At 48.4% G+C, this 21,793-nt stretch overlaps 1 protein-coding gene across 2 annotated transcripts in view; it reads right to left on the bottom strand.

The window, feature by feature from the left end:
- The window catches only part of LOC137416489 (mitochondrial-processing peptidase subunit beta-like), a 46,166-nt gene that overhangs the window by 10,139 nt on the left and 14,234 nt on the right, over window positions 1-21,793 (bottom strand). For both annotated transcript variants that reach the window (XM_068102095.2, XM_068102094.1), the window contains exons 2-7: window positions 16,027-16,173; window positions 15,475-15,561; window positions 15,097-15,226; window positions 9,672-9,870; window positions 2,640-2,719; window positions 2,338-2,453 (exon numbers count right to left, since the gene is read on the bottom strand). In XM_068102095.2, the coding sequence (XP_067958196.1) occupies window positions 2,338-2,453; window positions 2,640-2,719; window positions 9,672-9,870; window positions 15,097-15,226; window positions 15,475-15,561; window positions 16,027-16,173 (759 nt within the window). The remainder of the gene's footprint in view (window positions 1-2,337; window positions 2,454-2,639; window positions 2,720-9,671; window positions 9,871-15,096; window positions 15,227-15,474; window positions 15,562-16,026; window positions 16,174-21,793) is intronic.

Here is a 21,793-nt window from a genome sequence, read left to right as displayed (position 1 = left end):
GAAATACCAACTTCTGTCCTGGAAGTCCTTGGTGTCCTTGTGTTTTATACTTCTCCTCCCCCCCACCCCCCCACGGGTTAACGTTGTGAAGGAAATCACAACCACAAGGCTGTGGGGTAGAATCATTGGCTGAGGGCATGGCTGTGCCACTGATACCATGCCCTCTGCTGGTTGCGGCTGGAATTTGTAATTTGGTCAGGGTGCCAGCAATAGTGGGGGGGGGGGGGGGGGGGTGTTTATACCCCACGCCTCCTCCCCCCAAGCCCTCTCCCTCCCACACATCTCCCTGCTCTCAAATGTTGTGTTTGTGTGCTGCCCCTTCTCTCCCCATCTTGTCTTCCACTCCCTCTTTTTATATATTTTGTTTGTCTGGTTGATTTGTTTGTGAAGTAAATGTCAGCTCTTTCACGAACCTCGATGCAGTATCCAAAAAAAAAAAAAAAAAATCAATGATCTTTCCCACTCTCTGGAAAATCCTCTCTATCTCTTTGCTGATGACTCCACTCTCTGTCGCTCCATTCCTCATCCCTCAGATCGGCAGCCTGCAGCCTCCTCACTCTGCAGACCTGGACAAAATCACAGACTGGTCAAACAAGTGGAACATGTCTTTCAATCCTGACAAATCTCACACTCTTACTATGTCTCTCTGAAAAGACCGTCTGGACAACCCTCCCATCTACTTTCTGAACAATCCTCTCCAAGAAGTTCTGTCACTCAAGCTCTTGCAGGCCTGCGGATTTCAGATCTCATCGGTAACCGTTTTTCGGTTCCGTGTTTTTGCTATCACGTTACCGACACGCTGTCTGTGTAATGAGTAGCACATACTTTGCAGCGAAGCAATGTGACTAAGCCTTCCCCATCGCATTCCGCTTCAAAATCGTCGCTGAATGACCATTTTCGTAATGTTTTTAAGGCGACATTTTCGGGGGTTTTTTTCGCATAGCAACGGATGCCATTTTGAAAAGAAAGTCTGTGATTTAGACCGATGCGCATGTCCGTCAAAGCGGAAGTCATATCGCGAACCTGAATGTGGGAATCTACATGCTATCTGCTTTGCCGGCCTAATTTTGTTGGAAATAAAACTCAACTTCTAAAATCGTTAGCTGAAAATCACACGTGAAGGTAAATACTACATCTTTTTGCCTTACACTGCCTTTCTGCGATGGGAAACGAATTTTCGGTTCCGTGTTTTTGCTATCACGTTACCGACACGCGACCGGTAACGATCATTTCCGTGAAATCCGCAGGCCTGTCTTGGGTCTCAATATCTGCTATGATCTTTCCTAGGAAAACCACATTTTCAAGCTGGCCTCCAAAGCCAGTCGCCGACTGGGCATCCTCCGTCGTGCGAAGTCCTTCCTTGGCACACCTGAGCTCCTCGCCACATACAAGGCTTTCATCCACAGCTAAATGGAATACTGTTCTCCCCTCTGGGCTGGTGCTCCTGCCTCACACCTAGCTCGGCTTCACGCTGTTGAATCCAAAGCTTTCAGAATCATTTGGAATCTCCCGCGATGAAGCCAACTCTGAGGGCCTTTCACTCACTCACTGCAGGCAGGTGGGTGGGTGGGTTTTCTGTCTTCTACAGACTCTTCTCCGGCCTAGCTCCCCCTGCTCTGTACTCCAAATACTGCTACAGGTCGCACAAGATCTGCCAGCAACCCTCTTCTGGTGAAACTGCCAAAATAAAGACTCTCTGCTCAACTTCAAGACTTTCTTTCAATTTTTAATTTCAATTCAATTTCAAGTCTTCAATATATATCGTGAGACTTTCAATCAAGACTTTCATTCCGCTTTTATCCCGCCTCTAGAACAAACTCCCTCACTCTCTTCAATCCCACTCCTCCCTCCAGGTATCTAAAACAGCTGTTCACCACCATCTTTTATCTTCCCCCATCCAAAACCTTGATCTTTTCTACCCTCGTTAATTCACCCCAGATCCACTTTTCTGAAATCCCGACTTCTTTCCTGGAAGTCCAAGCAGTGTCCATGCGTTTTTTAGCTCTCCCACCCCACCCCACCCCCCTTCCCATGCCTCCTCCCCCCCAAGCCCTCTCCCTCCCACAGATCTCCCTGCTCTCAAATGTTGTACTTGTGTTCTTCCCCCTCTCTCCCCATCTTGTCTCCCGCTCCCTTTATTATATGTCTTATGTGTCCGTTTGTTTGCTTGTTTGTCATTAATCTTAGCTCTTGCATACAAAAAAAAAGAGAAAAAAAAGGTGCGGCTGATTTTGAGTGTTAGCTTAGTGTAGGAGACTGTATTGCTCAGATATTGGGGCAGGGGTATGATGTCAAATGATGAAAAACAAGTTTGGGAGTACAGTATTAGTACGACACCTCACTGCCAGTGAAGCGGCATGGTGGCAGAACGGGGGGGATGTCACCAGGGTACTTGGTTGGAAGGGCTCCTAAGTGCTTCTCCGCCAAGGCTGCGAGATCATCATGCTGTACACCTAGAACACATGAATAATGATGAAGGCAACACAATAAAGGTGATTTAATTGCATCACAGCAAAAAATCAATCAAGTAAAATATTGGGATGACGCATTGATTCACTTTTGCATTTACGTCAACTCCTCAGAACACTTTTCGAACTCGAGCGTAGAGACCCTGAGTTAACCAACGTGCTGAAACTCACCCCCAGCAGCAGCAAGAACCATCCGAGGGCCCTTGTAATGGTTTCCAATGTACTCCAGAAGATCTTTCCTGCTGATAGATCTAAAAAGAAAAGCAGATTGTTGGAGGGGGGAGGGAGGGTGGGAAAGCGAGAGGGCTAAAATAAAAAGGGGCGGATTATAAATATAAATAGTGAGACAAACAACCAAGAAAATCAATGAGCAATGGTCAGAGGTTCGAAATCTCGAACAGGCCGTCAGGATAGTCTTCCTGAACATATCTCAGACATTCAACAGTCGGGAATCCTGCTCTGCTTGCTAAGCTCGTTGTTTGCAGCGTACAATTCTGCCCTTCATGACTTCCTCCACTCGGGCATCAACACACTATCAATGGAAGTGTCTGAGCTACAAGTGGAGATTAGAGTGCCCTAAGGCAGTGTCTTTGACCCAATATTGTTCCTCATCAACAAGAACCTCTTAAACCCTCTCTTCCTTTTTACAGAAGACTCCACCTTGTGTCGTACATTACATTACGACAGAACACGCCATCCAACCGAGAGGCAGAAAGCAGCTACGAAAGCAACTACCCTCTGCTAATGTAAAATAGATTTGATGCTGCTCTGATAAATGGCAATGTCATTCAGGCCTGACAAATCTCAGTCTCGCACTGTCGCTCAGGAAGGATTGTCAAACTGACCAATGTATTTTTATCGTGAGCAACTGTAAGATGCCAAGTCTGAACTTTTAGGCCTCAGAATCACATCTATCCCCGAATTCTGTGGAATACAAAGCCCTCAACAATATTGGCATCTCCTGCAAATAGATCGAAGCACAGGGCCTGTTGCTCTCGCTTATGGATAGCATATCTTAGTTGCAGCTCCATTGAAGTTCATATATTCATACATATCGTGAAGTTCTTTCTGACCTTGCCTTTCACTCAAAACTAAGCTTTTCGATTTCACGACGGCCTGGATTTTGTCAGTTCATTTTATCACAATTTGTTCTGCTTTTCTTCACCTTTGCAAGCTACAAGTTACAAGACAAACTTAACTGAACAAATAAAAGTCGAAACCGGTTGGTCATGGCTTCAGTCTATAATTGTACACTGCTCTTTTCCTATTCCCTCTCCAGGTGCTACATAACTTCATTGCCGAGCACTGAAGGGGGCCCGGCAATGACGGGCGCTGAACGGGGTACTCAGTTTTCACTCCGGTTGTTTGTTTGTTTGTTTGTCCGGGTGATATCTCAGCCATCCTTTGAGCTCGGAAGCTGAAATTTCGGCACAATAGTGAGCAAGTGCTTTGGCAAAAAAATTACTTTTTGTTTTTTGATCAATCAATTAATTACTTAATTATTATCGGTTTATTAAGTACATATTTATTTTCTTTCTCACCTGGGCATTATCTCAGGCACCTTTTGAGTTACGAAGCTGATATTTGGACACGACAATGACCAAGTGATTTGGCTGTAAAGGCTATTTTTGATTTATTGATCAATTAATCGATTAGTTATTTAATTATTCGATTAATGGCTTAATTCTTTTTTAAAGTTACAGATTGGGATGAAACAGTGGTGTTTTCAGTATTCTATTAGCCAATTGATTAATTATTTAATTATTTTACCATTATTATCTATTTATTTTCATTACTAATCACTTATTTATTTTCTTTCTCATCCGGGCAATATCTCAGGCACCTTTTGAATTAGGAAGCTGATATTTGGACACGACAATGACCAAGTGATGTGGCTATAAAGGATATTTTTGATTTATTAATCAATCGATTAATTATTTATTGATTAGTCAATTAATCAGTCAATGTTTTTTTTATTAATGACTTATTTAATTAATTTCCCAAAAGTTACAGCTGCAGATGAAACACTGGTGGTTGAGGAATGCTATTAGCCAATTGATTAATAAATTATTTTATGATTGCTATTTATTGATTTTAATTATGCAATTAATCAATCAATTATTGTACACCTCTCCCTCCCAATACCGTCACTATGTGCTGCATGGCAGCTTCGCCAAAGGCGCCCTGGCAATGCCACGCTGGAGGATGTTATTTATTTATTTGGCATGGAGGCGGTGTACTTTGAATGTACCTGTACTTCTTTTTAATTTTTTTGCAAGAAAAAAAAATCAATACTTGTACTTGGTATAAAATGAACCATTAAACATGAACACAAACAGGAAGATCTTGCCATTTGTCCCTCACCCCAAGACAAGAGCTGTTATAAAGTTGTGAAGGAAATCACAACCACAAGGCTGTGGGGTAGAATCATTGGCTGAGGGCATGGCTGTGCCACTGATACCATGCCCGCTGCTGGTTGCGGCTGGAATTTGTAATTTGGTCAGGGTGCCAGCAATAGGTGGGGGCGGAGTGACGTCACTTCCGCTTAGTAACGGCGTCACTGACCCAAGAACGATGAAAACAATCACGCCGTGTGCTTGCAGTGTGTGTGCTTTGTGTTTGCAGACTTGCACAGGAAAGTGCTAGATTTTGTGTTGTTGGAACGGTTTAACTTACGACTTTCGTCACATGTACCGGTGACCCGGTATGTACCCTGGTTTAGAATAGGTACACCGTATCCCTGCGTGTCGTAGGAGGCGACTAAGAGGGTTGACGTCAGGATGGGCATCCGGCCATAAAAGCATTGCCTCAAAAAGAGAACCATGACAATTACAACTACATATGGGCAGGGTTCAGCCCGAAGTGGAGATCGGTTTCTGAGGTTTGGGACATGGAATGTAGGGACAATGACAGGGAGATCAGGAGAAGTGGTGGAAGTATTGGTCAGAAGAAGAGTGGATATATGTTGTGTGCAAGAGACGAGATGGAAGGGAAGTGGTGTGAGAATGGTGAAGGGTAGGGCAGGGACAGAAATACAAGTTTGTGTGGCAAGGGTGCACGGACGGCATGAATGGTGTTGGTGTCCTGTTTTCTGAGGAGTTTGTAGACAGTGTGGTGAGTGTGACGAGCGTGAGTGAAAGGTTGATGATGGTGAAAATGATGATTGGAAAGCTCTCGGTGAACGTCATATGCTCCGCAAGTTGGTCCGATTTTCCGATGAATATCGGAAAGACGAAGATGATGGCAAGTGGTAAAGCATGTTGTGAGGTGGAAAGAACTGGGAAGTGGCCATGTGCTGTGTGCAGGAAGGGTGTCGGAGTGAACTCCATTCAATGTACAATGTGCGCTGAGTGGGTTCATAAAAAAATGTAGTGGTCTGAGGGTCATTATCCAGTGTGGCAGCTAAATTCAAATGTAAGGTGTGCACAGAGGGAGCTGCAGATGGAGGAAATGTTGAGTTGGATCTTGGAGACGGCATGAAGCTGGAAGGTGTGAAAACATTTTGCTACCTCGGAGACATGCTGAATGGAGAAGGTGGATCAGACTCGGCAACGGTTGCTGGAGTGAGATGTGCATGGAAGAAGTTTAGGGAACTGAGTGGCATGCTGATGAGGAGGGGAGTGTCGTTGAAGCTGAAGGGAAAGGTGTATGCTGCATGTGTGAGAAGTGTTATGATTTATGGGAGCGAGACATGGGTAATGAACGTGGAGCAGCAACGAAGGCTGGAAAGGGTGGAAATGCGAATGGTTCGGTGGATGTGCGGAGTATCGTTGAGAGAGTGGAAGACAAATGAATTGCGAAGATGATGGGAATAGAGCCTGTGATTGATGCTGTGAAGAGGAACAGGTTGAGATGGTTTGGTCATGTGTTGAGGAAGGATGAAAGTGACTGGTTGAGAAGAGTGATGGAAATGAATGTAGAAGGAAGTGGAGGACGGGGAAGACCGAGAAAGACTTGGCTAAAGATGGTGGAAGAAGAAATGCGGGCAAGGGGGTTAACAAGGAGAGATGCAGAAAATAGGGCAAAACGGAGAAGATTGTCATGGGGACCGCAAGGCTAACCCCCGCTCTTGCAGGGAAAATGGCCTTAAAATGCATGTTGTTGTTGTTGTTGTTTCGTCACATACTACTGGCCACTTATATCAGCATGTCTTTCAACTATTTTGACAATCTTCCAAGCGAAGCGAAAGAGAAATACGAGACCAAATTATCCACAATTGGCCTTGCAATTTGTCCGTACCGGTTACGGGCAAGTGCGTGGATCAACGACCCGACGGCCTGGCCGGATGTTCAGTTCGCGGATGTGTACATGTACCTCACGAGCACACCAGGTATGAAAGTACATCCGGGTACTTTCACCCTCTGACACCTGACAACCGAACGGCTGATGAAAGCAAACACGCATAGCAATGCGTGCGTGCGTACATGTTTATACATGCGCGATACACACAACAGTTACTTATGTTGTGTTGCAGCTTTCACTGAATTTATGAACGATTTGCTATTTTTTCGCATGTTCTTTTTCCTGAGAATATTTCAGTTTGTTGTACATATCCTATGCGTCTTCATCAGTTGTTATAGAGTTAAAATGCCTCGAAACTGTATCGCGTTTGGCTGCCATAATCACAGTCTGTCGAGAGATAAGAAACGATCTTTCTTTGAAATCCCAAAACGATTACGCAGTCCAGAGAGAAGAGACCAGTGGTTGGCCGCGATCAGCCGTGAGAATGAAGATAGATCCCACTGGAGTCAAGTCAATTCAAGGACGATCTGCTCTGATCATTTTGTCTCAGGTAAGGTTTATGATTGCCGGTAACCGGTACGGACAAATTGCAAGGCCAATTGCCGATAATTTGGTCTCGTATCTCTCTTTAGCTTCGCTTGGAAGATTGTCAAAATAGTTGTAAGACATGCTGATACAAGTGGCCAGTGGTATGTGACGAAAGTCGTAAGTTAAACCGTTGCAACAACACAAAATCTAGCACTTTCCTGCGCAAGTCTGCAAACACAAAGCACACACACTGCAAGCGCGCGGCGTGATTGTTTTCATCGCTCTAGGGTCAGTGACGCCGTTACTAAGCGGAAGTGACGTCACTCCGCCCCCACCTATAGCTCACATCCTCTTTGCGAAGGAAACCATGGGATTTTTAACGTCCACCAACAAATGCTGGCAGACGGGACACCAGTAGCCAGCACGCACATTGATGAATTACCAAGATAAGTCTATAACTGGGTCGGAAATCAAACCTAGTCAAGACAGCTGAGGAGAGTATGCATACCACTAGGGGGAGCCTCGGCCATCCTGTGAGCCCACACATCAAGTGATAAAGCTTCATAATAATACTAGCAGAAGTAGGGGAGGGCCAGTCAACAATGACGTTGCAGTTCTCATGGTCGGAGAGCAGCACAACAATCGCGACATAGTCCTGCATATTCGCAACAGCACGAAGCGGATTTTGGAGACTCACCGATCCTGTGACGTCCTCCAGTACCGGCGTTGCCGGGCGGGGGAAGGGAGACCCGTACATTCCCAACCCGTACATTCGCCCTCTCGACTCAAGCTCACTCGGACAAAAGCCTCGCACAAATTACACCGTGAAGGCCCAATGGTCATGTCTATGCCACAAATCACGGGCGTACTGAATTGAAAATATATAGAACGCTCATACTCCGTGAAAAGTGAAGCCGCCGTGTCGCCATCTTGGTCAGCACGACTCGACCAACTCGCTTCGCGGATCTCGTTTTGTGCGGCAATAAACTGCTCCAATCGGTTACGGAAGGGTTGTGGAAAGACGTTTCACAGCTGTTTCAAAGACATTTAATTCATATCGCACAAAATCGATACAAAACACGATCGCATAAAAGGTGAAAAAACGTGTGACGTGTGACGGGATGGAACATCACGTGATCGCTCTGAGCGAATCAGTCTGGCGGCGGGAATGGAACATCACGTGATCGCTCTGAGCGAATCAGCGCGCTGCTCTGGAACCGGCTGAGATTAGCGGGTACTTCACTGAAATGCGCTGAGGTAAATATGAATAAAAAATATGGATCTCGTCAAATATGGTGTCAGCCATGTTCGTCCCAGGCTCAATGGCTATGTCTATGCCAAATATCAAGTACGTGAGCCTCTCCGTTTAGGAGTCTATCGGTAACATCACTCACTCTCACACACACACACACACACACACACACACACACACACACACACACACACACACACACACACACACACACACACACACACACACACACACACACACACACACACACACACACACACACACACACACACACACACACACACACACACACACACCACACACCAACTGTGTTTTATCTATCTATAATTCCAGTAATCTCTGTGTGTGTGTGTGTCTGTGTGTGTGTGTGTGTGTGTGTGTGTGTGTGTTTGTCTGTGACCGCTGTTTCTCGACAACTACCGGTCCGATATACTTGAAACTTGCCAGGTATATTGCTGGGGACCCGAGGATGTGCCTTTTCAAGGTTTCATATTAATCGGAGAAGTAGTTACCGAGCTATGGCGATTTCTTTACCAAACTCCGCAAGCCGTTGGCTTTGGACCAAACCATTTCATGTAAATAGAGGGGGGGGGTTCTGTGGTCGTTGCGAATGGACCAAACCATTTCATGTAAATAGAGGGGGGGGGGGTTCTGTGGTCGTTACTGCCACGTGGTTTCAAAGTTTTTTTTGGTTGTTGTTGTTTGCACGCATGCTTTTTTGCACGCACGTACGGGCACCCACGTACGGGCACGTCCTAGTAGTAATAATATATACAATCATTACATTTTATGGGAGCAGTAAGATGGTGGTGCTTCAATGGCTGAAACATTTTAAACCAACAAGCGAGCACTCCATTGTACCAAGCTAAGTAGACAATACGTCAGGTCAAAATTTGTTATTGCAAGACATTATATGACTCGTCAGTAATCCCTTCAGTGCTCACATCAATCTTTCTTATTGTGGAACCCACTATTCTTGAGAGCAAGTCAAAACCACTGCCCTGGAGGGGTCTTGGCGAAAACGAAGGCATTGAGCTTTGGAGACAAAGACGCAACATTTTTCAAAATCACATTGACCCCACACTTGTAAATCGGCCAAGTCTTATCTCCAATTAAATGAATGCCACATTTACAATGCACAAATTATAACGACTGCCCTCAGCACATGTATATTAGCATACTTGATGTTCTCGGTGGGGCCCAGGATGGTGCGTCCAAGGGCAGTGCCCTGGTACGCTGTTGCATGTAGATAGTCAAAAACCACCTCCTGCATGTTGGTTTCAATCTCGCGCATCTCCCGCAGGACAACGCCACGCTCGCGCTCCATTTCAGCCTCTCCCAATGTGCTGTTCTGTATAATGTCTGCCAGGATCTCCACAGCTGTGTGTGAGAGGTAAATGGGGAAGGAAGGGGGCAGGAGGTAGAGGAGGAATGGCGATGCCCATTCCTAATATGAAAATGGCGGTCATACAGGATTCCCGTTTTTTCATGAGTCTCTATGCCTGTATTAAAATTAATAGTTCAACAAAAGTGAGCTCAGGGGTGAGGACTGTTTTGCAAGAGACACACTGCCTTTCATGAAACAACAGTTCCAATTCCAAAACCTCACGTGTTCGGACAAATCAGTGGAAATTTTGTAATCCAAAGAGGGATCATTTGAACAAAGTGGGCTTAACGGGGCACCAAAATACAATTATGCTCGTCTGATTGAATGTAAATGGTATTGTCTTGTTCAGGCAGATTAGCACTGCCCCGTGAATGGTTGGACCAAATCAGGCTTCATCTCCAAGGCGTTCCGAATTATGGTGATTATTAGGCTCGCAAGCACAGGCCGAGGAGAATCATGAGGACCTTATCTCTTAAAACCAAAAGGGCCTATTCCCGAAACAACCAGAGAAAATGAATTCAACAACTATATTGTTGCGGATCTCCGACGTCGTCTCTCCCCTTATCAAGGGGGGGTTAATCCCCTTGTCTTTGATCTGGCCGACGCGACCCTGGGGGTTATAACGTCCTTCCCAGGCAGCGTTAGGTAGGGTTTGTTAGGCCTCGGGATTCGCTACTACCTAAGTACTAACGCTGACCGGAAACGAGGGAATAACTCCCGCTCGAATCACGGATATTGATAGAAACGCCGAGCGGATAGCGATCCGCGATCCGAGCCGTTAACAATGGCTAACCCGATTATAGCGGTTCCGATCGTGCCACGTTTACCCAATGGAGAAAAGACTAGGACGATCGGATTAAGGAGAAACCAGAAAGAACAGGGCAATTTAATACAAATGTACAAAGAAGAAGAGGAAACGAAAGAATGTACAAGAAAGAAAGAGGAAGGAAAAGCATACAGGGCAGCCTTAGACAGTCTTACTCTATTCCCTGGACACGGGCCCAATCGCTCTCCGATTCGGTCTCAGGCTCCAGACTCACACGGAGATGCAGATGGTAAGGTGGAAGGTCCGGCGATGGTGTCCAGGCTCCAGTCCGGCTCCGGTCCAGCAGACGAAACCCGGCAGGCAGCTCTTCACGTAGTGTAACGTGAGCGGACAATTATAATGACGGAAGGGAAGGTAAGCTTGGGCTATCGGCATACATACTTTGTGTACCGGCGCTTCTGTACTGGCGCTACCAGTCTTACTCACCCCAAGCGCCCCCTCCCCAATGTCCTGCACGCTGCAGTTCTTAGTAATGCGTGCCGCGCGCTCGCCCAGTCAGCCCTCTTGCAAAGCGCAATTCCTTCCAATACCAATCGTTGGCTTCAGTTCTCTCGTAAAGCGCACGTCCCAGGTGAAGCGCCTCCCTCTCCCCGCTCAGACCTGAAGGTCAACCTCCTTCCCCGGGTGCAGTTGCGTCAGTCCTCTGTAATCGCATCAGCGCTTTCCACAACGATAAGTCCTCTCTGCACAGTCCTGTTTAACGAGCGCCGCTGTATAAGTCCTCATGAGGGCTTTGCGTGCGCGCTTTTATAACCAAGCCAGCGAACGCTCTCAAAGCCCAAAGCCATGCCTGTCAGGCGACCTCACCTCAGCCCTGGTTGGCTGGTGTTGGCTTACTGGCCCCGCCTTGATGGCTGGTTGACGTGGCCGCACCTTCATCCTGGCGCTCCGCCCCCTTTTTCAGGCTTTACCTCATGGCTTTTCGGGCTGGGTTGAGCGAAAGCCCAGCGAGGTTGCGAACGCTGCTGACAAAGGCGCGTAACAAATTGGGAAGGCCATGGGGCACAGACTGGGGAGTGCTTAATGGCATCACTTGGAAGGGAGGCTGCCAAAATGAACGGAGGGGCCTACTCTTATTTGATTGACACAACGCAGATGCAATTATTGGGAATGGCCTTATCTAAACACATACTAAGAAATAACTGACGTCCTATGGTGACCTACGTGTTGCTTGTGGCCTACCTATGGCCTCTTGTATGGCCTCTATGTGTGGCCCGATATGTATGGCCCTCTATATATATATATATATATATATATATATATATATGGCCTCTATATGTATATGGCCCTCTATATGTATATGGCCCTCTATATGTATATGGCCCTCTATATGTATATGGCCCTCTATATGTATATGGCCCTCTATGTATGGCCCTATATGGCCTCTTGTATGGCCTCTACCTATGGCCTCTTGTGGCTTACCTACCTTTAACCTTTAATGATGTTATATTTATTTACAAGTGTGGGTTCTCAAAACCGCAACAATATACTCGTACAATGAGGTAAACAAGGAGGTAAAATAAAACCTATAAAATCTAAGGCACCTCTCTCTCCAGCCACAAGCACAGATGGGATGAGGGCCAAAATCCGGCGATTTATCTCTGGTGGCAGTGGGGGATGGGGGATGGGCACCGAGCAGGTGATGGGCAAGGTGATGAGGAGACAGCAGAATGATGAAGAGGTGATTATGAGATGAATAGGACCATCAACAGGCAATGAGGGAGGATGAGAACAGCACCAAGGCCAAAGCAGGCAGGATGACCTTCTTAAACCTCTTCTCCTTCTTCGCAAGACCAATGTCCTCAGAACACCACAGTTCTCCTCACCAGAAACGCGAGCTCCTCAGCGCACTGTTAATTCTCCCCACGGTGGATGTTTACATGAGGTTCAACACACGACAATAATAAGTCGATTAGATTTTGGTAAAGGTCCAGATGCAGATCCGGCCTATCATGGGCTGCAAAACTTTAGCTGAATAGCCTGGCGGAAGTATGTGATCTACCAAGTACCGTTCTATTTACATTGTGCATTTCATTTTAAAGCTAAGAATAGTTTTTTTTGGGGGGGGGAGGGGGGGGGGTTACCAGCAGAGATATTGCAAAAGCTTTTGCTTCTTGAAAATTATTGTGGTATACATATATATATAATCTCATTAAAATGTGGAAATAGATATCTGTTGCAACAGAGGCGACGATGGTGCAAAAAGACAACCACATATTCCTGGATCATCCTGGATTTACAAGAAAATGTACTGCTTCATATTGGTACTAGGGATGGGAAAGAGACCTCAGAAATGTGACACTTGATTTCAATCTTGACAGACTTGAATTTTCCCAGACATCAGTTCATCTTTACATCATTATACATACCTGTACCAACTTTGAGTTGCATCCCTTCAGCCATTCTCAAGTTATAAATCTATTAGACTCTGACCTTTGACCCCGAAATCAAATCAGTTCATCGTTGCATCATAATACATACTTGTACCAACTGTGGTCAAAATCCCATCACTGGTTCAGAATATTGCGGAAACAGGATTTTTATCCAACACGACCTTTGACCACAAAATCGAATCAGTTCATCTACACCTCATTATACATACCTGCATCAAGTTTGACTTGTATCAAAGGGAGGCGCAAAGCACCCCTCCCTTTATACAAGGGATCGTTTCTCTGTATGCAGCTTTAACCTGGGAACTAAAAATACATTTTTCGGCTTATACAGGACGAAATCGGCTGCAAATTTCAGAATAAAATGCTTTGTACATCGAGGGAAAATGTTCCAGATTTCAGTAAAGTCTGTTTCCACATTCTTGAGTTATATATTTAGAATACCCTCGAAATCACGTTTGTGTCTGTCTGTCCGTCCGCCTGTCCACCCAAAATGTGTTGGCGCTCATGTCTCAAGAGCTATACATTGAAACTAGCTGAAACTTGGAATACACATCGGCCAATATGTCTCGTTAATGGTTTTCGAAACAATTCCACCTATGTGCTTTAGTTTTTGCTTTAAACAACAACAACAACAACAACAACAACATGCATTTTCAGGCCATTTTCCCTGCTAGAGCAGGGGTTAGCCTTGCGGTCCCCATGACAATCTTCTCCATTTTGCCCTATTTTCTGCATCTCTCCTTGTTAACCCCCTTGCCCGCATTTCTTCTTCCACCATCTTTAGCCAAGTCTTTCTCAGTCTTCCCCGTCTTCTACTTCCTTCTACATTCATTTCCATCACTCTTCTCAACCAGTCACTTTCATCCTTCCTCAACACATGACCAAACCATCTCAACCTGTTCCTCTTCACAGCATCAATCACAGGCTCTATTCCCATCATCTTTCGCAATTCATCATTTGTCTTCCTCTCTCTCAACGATACTCCGCACATCCATCGAACCATTCGCATTTCCACCCTTTCCAACCTTCGTTGCTGCTCTACGTTCATTACCCATGTCTCGCTCCCATCAATCATAACACTTCTCACACATGCAGCATACACCTTTCCCTTCAGCTTCAGCGACACTCTCCTCCTCATCAGCACGCCACTCAGTTCCCGAAACTTCTTCCATGCACATCTCACTCGAGCAACCGTTGCCGAGTCTGATCCACCTGTCCATATGCTTTAAAATTAAATATATAAAAATATATATACATAAATAAGTATATAAAAATAGATACAGTATACACACTACTTTATAACTCTTAAAAATGTTATTACACTAATCTAATGTGCTGGCTTCATGGCCTATTTGGATAAGGCATCAGACTCCCAAGCTGGGGATTGTGGGTTTTAATCCTGTCTGGGTTGAATATTTTTTTCCCCTTACCTTTTCCAAGTCTTTTATATCGTCTTGAATAAAGTATTGTATGATGAACAAATGCATTTTGTTTGTATTTAAAATGCAGCTTGTGAAAAATGCCAGGGGCATAGAAAAGGCCCCTTTATATGGGATGTGCCATGTGGCAAAGTAGAGAATGAAGGGACATTCCAAAGCTTAAATAGAAAATGTCAAACAATAGAAAAGAAGGGACATTCAAAAAATCTCATGTGCATGCTGTACTACCCTTGTGTTCTTAGGAGGAACCAAGTAATGCTCTAGAAAAGTTCATATAAAGGGAAGCCCGACATCTCGCAAATAAAATACATTTACTTCTTCATGCAGGTGCATGAATCAAATTGGCGATACTAGGGATGGTTGTACACACAACATGCAATTAAAAAATGTAAAAGTTATGTGAGATTGAAGACAATGCCAATGCCTCGTAATAATTACAAACAAAATTACCAAGATAATGTACAATATAAAACAAGAACAGACATAGCATATAGGAAGACATAACAAAAGCAATTATATACCAACAATAATGATTTCCTGTACTTTAGAGGATGCTCTCACCCCTTGGCAAGTCCTGAGAGAAAGCTTTGGCATAGTAGACAGTCTGCTCGCGAGATGTGTAAGCATTAAGATGTGCTCCCATGTTCTCTATCTCCAGCTCGAGGTCCAGCTGGGATCGAGTTTTTGTTCCCTAAAAAGCAAACATTGTCATGGATACAAAAAGACAACAAAAGGAGGAAGTATTTCATGTTTCCATCTGAACACGTGGCTCATGATGGTAAGATTCCAGGTATAAAGTTCCTTTAGGCTCATGCAAGAGTTCACCAGATGTCCCATATGTCTTTTTATCAGGGGGGTGATTTGAGTGTGTGGGGAGATGGGGGGGCAGTGGTGCAGAGATAAAAATAGGAAAGTGGAAAAGGGGTTTAAAATCCAAACCTTGAAAGCCATATGCTCCAAGAAGTGTGCAGTGCCATTGTTTTTGTCATTCTCGTAGCGGCTTCCAGCATCAATCCAGAGTCCCACCTAACACAGCAAAATAATTTGAAGTATCCCACACGTCTAACATATCTGCCATAGCAATTTATCATCTTTTCTCACGCCTTAACGGAGGTCAATGTTATCCATTCTATTATTCTGTAAAACACGTCCAAGATGTAATGGAGAACATCGCAAGGTATCTGGAAACAAGATCTCAATGATCCACTATTCATTTCTGAAAGACGAGATGAAAATCCAATCCATTACTGAAAAATGAAGTTGGGAAGAGGGAGCGTATGGATAGGTCCTAAATATTGTGAAAAACTAAATATTTAATATCATAAGACATGTACAGTACAGTATATCTGACTCTAGCCATTGTTGGGTGATGATGGTATAATATTATTTTTCCCCTGAAATGGAGAGGTTCCAAAACACATTCGTATCATAAATGGACAAATGCCTCATCCACATTCTGTAGCCCAGATCCTGTGCAATTAAAATTCTCACAGTGCACGTTGGTAAACCGGAGTCTTCAGAGGCAACACGCAGGCCATTCGCCAACTTGGTGACCTTGGTTTCAGGCACATTAACCAGGGCCTGGCCTAAAGAGGGTGCTGCCAAGCTCTGCCAGCGTTTCAAACTCTGCCCCAATCCCTGAAGTGAGATGGAATAAGAAAGCAAACACAAGAGACTCAGGATTAGACAAAAATTATCCTTTAAAGGGGCACAAGTTGATACATTTAAAACTACAGAGTTCATAGAACACATTACCGCATGCAGTGTTTGAGAACACAATTCAAATGAAACTAGAACGGCACTCAGTAGAGAGCATACCACCACCTGGTTGGCCATATCACTCAATGGTGAAGAGTCACTTAAAAAATTCTGCGAGCCAGATCCGGATCCGGATATTCACCAAAATCTCATCATTTCGTCATTGTCACACGCTACATCTCTACCAAATTTCGACTGAATCCATCCACAACCTTGACAAATTTTGTTCACAAACGGACAGACAGACAGGGGTGAAAACATAACATCCACCTTTGGTGGTGGAGGTAATGAAATAAATAATGATTTTACAGGTTGTATTAAAAATAATTCCGGAAGTTTAGTGCCGTTGATGCAGTCTTATACACCACCTTAGGCTGGTTAAAATTTTTTTCCTGTTTATCATCACTTTTTTTCAAAAAAGTGGTTAGGGAGGGAGGGTTTTTTGGGGGGGTTTTGTTTTTTCAGAGTGAAATTTTAATGGATTATTCAATGCACAATAAGTTTTTTTCTTAAATATACTTGATCGGCAATACATGATGAATTATGTTATGATTTCTAAACTAGTAAACCTTCGTAAGTACGCACTGATACGATTCAAATAAAGAAAATAAAGAAACCTATGTCACATTGAGTTCTGTTTACTTTTAAAATTTGCTGATACATATAACAATGGTAGACCAAAACTTCGGCTTTTAAGAATAATGTCCAGTTGCCAAACATATATCTATCAGCAGTTATTGCCATAGCATTCATACATATTTGACTACAATTCCTCACCACGAAATATCACTTTGTAGCGGTTACAGGAAGCATGACACAATCACCTTGCACCGGCCGATGACGTAACCGGCGGGCGGTTACTTGCCCGGACTCACCCGGACTTGCCTTGCCCGGGCGGACTCTCGATTTGCATACCACGCCCCGTTGAGAGGCGTGGCTGACTTATTTGCATACCACGCCCCGCCTGAGAGGCATGGCTGTTGTGTGGTGAACTTTTGATATAAATTGCCGCCCGTGTTAACGGGCTATTCAGTGCTTTTGAGTTCTTTCGAGTTGAGCTAGAATAAATAGCTCAGTGAAACATCGTTCCTGGTGTCGTCCATTTTGTCCGACTTTATCGTGCGAGCATAGCTCCACAATTGGTGACCCCTTTTCGAGAACACGGCGATGGAGTCATCTGTAGCTTTGAAGCTCCCTGGCTTCTGGGAATCACACGCAGCCGTCTGGTTCGCCCAGGCAGATTCTCTCTTCGCCCTGCGGAACATCACGGAGGACACGACGCACTAACACCATGTGGTCTCTGCGCTCAACGCCTCCACTGCTGCCAGGGTCCTGAGCTTCCGACAGAACCCACCGAACACCGACAAATACGGCGCGCTCAAAGGCCTACTCCTCGGTGCGTTTGGACTCAGGGAGACCAAACGCACGCGACAACTGCTCGACCTCCCGGAGCTGGGTGAGGCCCGTCCATCCGAGCGCATGGACCACATGCTGGCTCTACTCGGCGACCACAGCCCGGATTTCCTCTTCCGCGAGCTGTTCCTCCGGCAGCTACCCGGGCAGGTACGGTTAGCTTTGGCTAACTCGCCCATCACGGACCCTCGCGCCCTGGCCAAGGAGGCCGATAAATTTTTCTCGGCCAGGCGACACGTCGGAGCGGCCGACTGGAACCATGGGCCGACCCAGGCAACGCCCGCGCCACGACCGGCACCACCACCAGCCGAGTCAGCGCCACTGGCGGCAGCAGCCGCCGCGACGCCCCGTCGACCGAAGCCGACGCGACCGCCGGAGCCTCCACCAGAGCGGACCATGTGCTACTACCATGCCAGGTTCGGGCAGAAGGCCAGAACGTGCCGCCCACCGTGCACTTTCGGCAGGTCGGGAAACGACCAGGCCGGCGCTCGCTGCCTGCCATGAGCGTCGGCCATTCAGGCAGCATTCTGTTTATCACGGACACAGCGTCCGGGCGGCGTTTTTTGTGACACCGGCACTCAGCTGAGCGTGATACCCGCCTCGGTGCAGGACAAACAGGCCGCGCTTTGCGGCCCCGCCTTGGTCGCCGCAAACGGCTCCTCCATCCGCACCTTCGGTTCGCGCAGTGTCGCACTCTGCTTCGGGGGCCAGCGCTTCAGGTGGGACTTCATCACGGCGAACGTGCCCATGGCCTTGCTGGGTGCAGATTTTCTGTGCGCGCATGGGCTTTTGGTGGACGTCAAACGGCGTCGGCTCATCAACGCGGAGACCTTCAGCTCGCTCGCTTGCTCATTGAGCGGCTCCGCACCAACCAAACTAGCCTGCGCACTACCGGCCGCGGACGATTTCACCCACCTGCTCGCCGAGTTTCCCGCCCTCACGCAGCCGACGTTTTCGGCCGTCGCCGTCAAACACGGCGTCGAACACCACATCCCGACCACAGGTCCACCGGTCTACGCCAGGGCTCGTCGCCTCGACCCGACCAAACTCGCCGTGGCGAAGGCGGAATTTGAAGCGCTGGAGCGATTGGGCATTGTGCGGCGCTCGATTAGCGCGTGGGCCTCGCCCCTGCACATCGTGCCCAAACCGGGTGGCGGATGGCGACCATGCGGCGATTACCGCCGCCTCAACGACGCCACCACCCACGACCGGTACCCGATACCACACATACAGGACCTTTCCACCCGTTTGGCGGGGCGGGTGATCTTTTCCAAGGTCGACCTCATTCGGGGCTACCACCATGTACCCATCCGGCCGGCCGACGTGCCGAAGACGGCGGTAATTACACCTTTTGGCCTCTCAGAGTTCCTTCGCATGCCGTTTGGCCTTAAGAACGCGGCCCAGGCCTTCCAGCGGCTGATGCACAGCGTGCTGCGCGACCTCACCTTCCTTTTCGTCTACTTGGACGACATTCTCGTCGCCAGCACTTCCCGGGCGGAGCACCTCATCCACCTGCGCACGCTTTTTGAGCGCCTCGGCCAGCACGGCCTCATCATCAACCCGGCGAAATGCCAGTTTGGCGTAACGACCGTCGACTTCCTGGGGCACCGCATCACGAAGCGCGGGGCCGTCCCGCTGCCTACCAAGGTGGAGGAAGTCACAACATTCCCACGCCCCCGCTCCATCAAGGCCCTACAGTAATTTTTGGGGATGGTAAATTTCTACCACAGGTTCGTGCCTCGCGCCGCCCAACACATGCGCCCCCTGTACGAAGCCATCCGGGGCAAGCCGGCCAAGCACGGGCGCACGGGGACCAAAGAGATGGATGAGGCGTTCACGGGCGCTAAGCTGGCCCTCGCCAACGCGACCATGCTGGCGCACCCGGCGCTCGACGCACCCATCGCCCTCACCACGGACGCTTCCGACGACGCGGTGGGCGCCGTGCATGAACAGTGGGTGAACGGGACTTGGCAACCGCTGGCCTTCTTCAGCCGGCAGCTTCGCCCTAACGAGCGCAAGTATAGCGCTTTCGACCGCGAGCTCCTCGGCCTTTACCTGGCCGTTCGCCATTTCCGCCATCTTTTAGAGGGCCGCCCGTTCACGGCGTTTGTGGACCACAAACCCCTGGTCTTCGCCATGGCCAAGGTTGCAGAGCCATGGTCGGCGCGCCAGCAGCGCCACCTCTCCGCTGTGTCCGAATTTACGACGGACATCCGGCACGTCGCAGGCAAGGACAACGCTGTGGCCGATTGCCTCTCCCGGTCCGGCGCGAACGCCGTCCACCTCGGTGTGGACTTCGCCCGCATGGCAGCCGACCAGACCGCCGACCCCACGATGCAAGCCCTCCGGACAGCGGACACAGGCCTGCGGTTGGCCGACGTCCCCTTCGAGGACACAGGCACAGTTCTCCTGTGCGACGTTTCCCTGGGCCAACCTCGCCCCATCGTGCCCACCGGATGGCAGCGGCACATTTTTGACGCCCTCCACGGCCTTTCCCACCCGGGCCGGAAAGCGTCACAGAAGCTCGTAGCAGCAAAGTTCGTCTGGCACGGGCTCCGTAAGGACGTCCGCGACTGGGCCAACGCCTGTGTCGCCTGCCAGCGCGCGAAGGTCCACCGGCACACCCAGGCCCCGTTGGCACCATTCGACGTGCCCGCGCGGCGCTTCGACCACGTCAATGTGGACCTGGTGTGACCCCTTCCCTCCTCGCGGGGCTTCACCCACCTCCTCACGATGGTGGACAGGACCACCATGTGGCCGGAGGCCGTCCCGTTGGAATCAACAACATCCGCCGACGTGACGCAGGCCTTCATTGGCACCTGGATTGCCCGTTTCGGCGCCCACTCGGACATCTCCTCCGACAGAGGCCCGCAATTCACCTCCGAGCTTTGGGGCGCGGTCGCCCAGGCCTTGGGGGTCAAGATACACCGCACCACCGCCTACCACCCCCAAGCCAACGGCTTGTGCGAGCGGTTCCACCGCTCGATGAAGGCCGCTCTCAGGGCCAGCCTCCAGGACGACGGTTGGGCCGACAGGCTCCCGTGGGTCCTATTGGGCCTCCGAACGGCCCCTATAGAGGACCTCCAGGCTTCCACCGCCGAGCTGGTCTACGGCCAGCCACTGCGCGTGCTGGGCGAGTTCATCCCTGATGCCACCGGCCCCTGGTCCGCGGCTCGCCAACGCTCGGTCCTCCAGGAGGCCGCCAGGAGATTTGCCCCCATGCCCACGTCCCACCACGGCTGCCCCCAACCCCACGTCCCCCCAGCACTTCGCACTGCGGAGTACGTTTTTATCCGGAACGACGCACACCGGGGACCGCTCCGCCCGCCGTACGATGGACCTTTCCGGGTCCTGAAGAGGGACAACAAGTCGTTTATCATTGACATCGGCGGCAAACCGGACCCGCATCTCTGTGGACCGCCTCAAGACGGCCCATTTGGACCTCGACCAACCTCCACGGTTGGCCCTTCCTCCATGACGGGGCTGTCCCCCGTCAACCAAGCCCCCCGCCCCACCATCCACCGCCACGCCACCTCCCACCCCCAAACGAATCGCCAGGCGTCGTTTCGGCCGGGTCATCAAGACCCCCCTCAAACTGACTCTCCCGGTGCAGGTTAATTCCTGGGGGGGCGCATGTAGCGGTTACCGGAAGCATGACACAATCACCTTGCACCGGCCGATGACGTAACCGGCGGGCGGTTACTTGCTCGGACTCGCCCAGACGTGTCCGGACTTGCCTTGCCCGGGCGGACTCTCAATTTGCATACCACGCCCCGTTGAGAGGCGTGGCTGACTTATTTGCATACCACGCCCCGCCTGAGGCGTGGCTTTTGTGTGGTGAACTTTTGATATAAATTGCCGCCCGTGTTAACGGGCTATTCAGTGCTTTTGAGTTCTTTCGAGTTCAGCTAGAATAAATAGCTCAGTGAAACATCGTTCCTGGTGTCGTCCATTTTGTCCGGCTTTATCGTGCAAGCATAGCTCCACAACTTCATGGTACTGGTACATGCATATTGAGCAGTTTGGCAGACATGGAAGAGGACATAAACCACATCAAAAGAATGTCTGATTCGCGTTTATACATCTA

This window comes from Myxine glutinosa, chromosome 4, assembly GCF_964187855.1.
Source record: "Myxine glutinosa chromosome 4, kmMyxGlut1.1, whole genome shotgun sequence".
NCBI classification, from domain to species: Eukaryota; Metazoa; Chordata; class Myxini; order Myxiniformes; family Myxinidae; genus Myxine; species Myxine glutinosa.
Note: the sequence above shows the minus strand (reverse complement) of the source record. Positions and strands in the feature narration are given on the sequence as shown.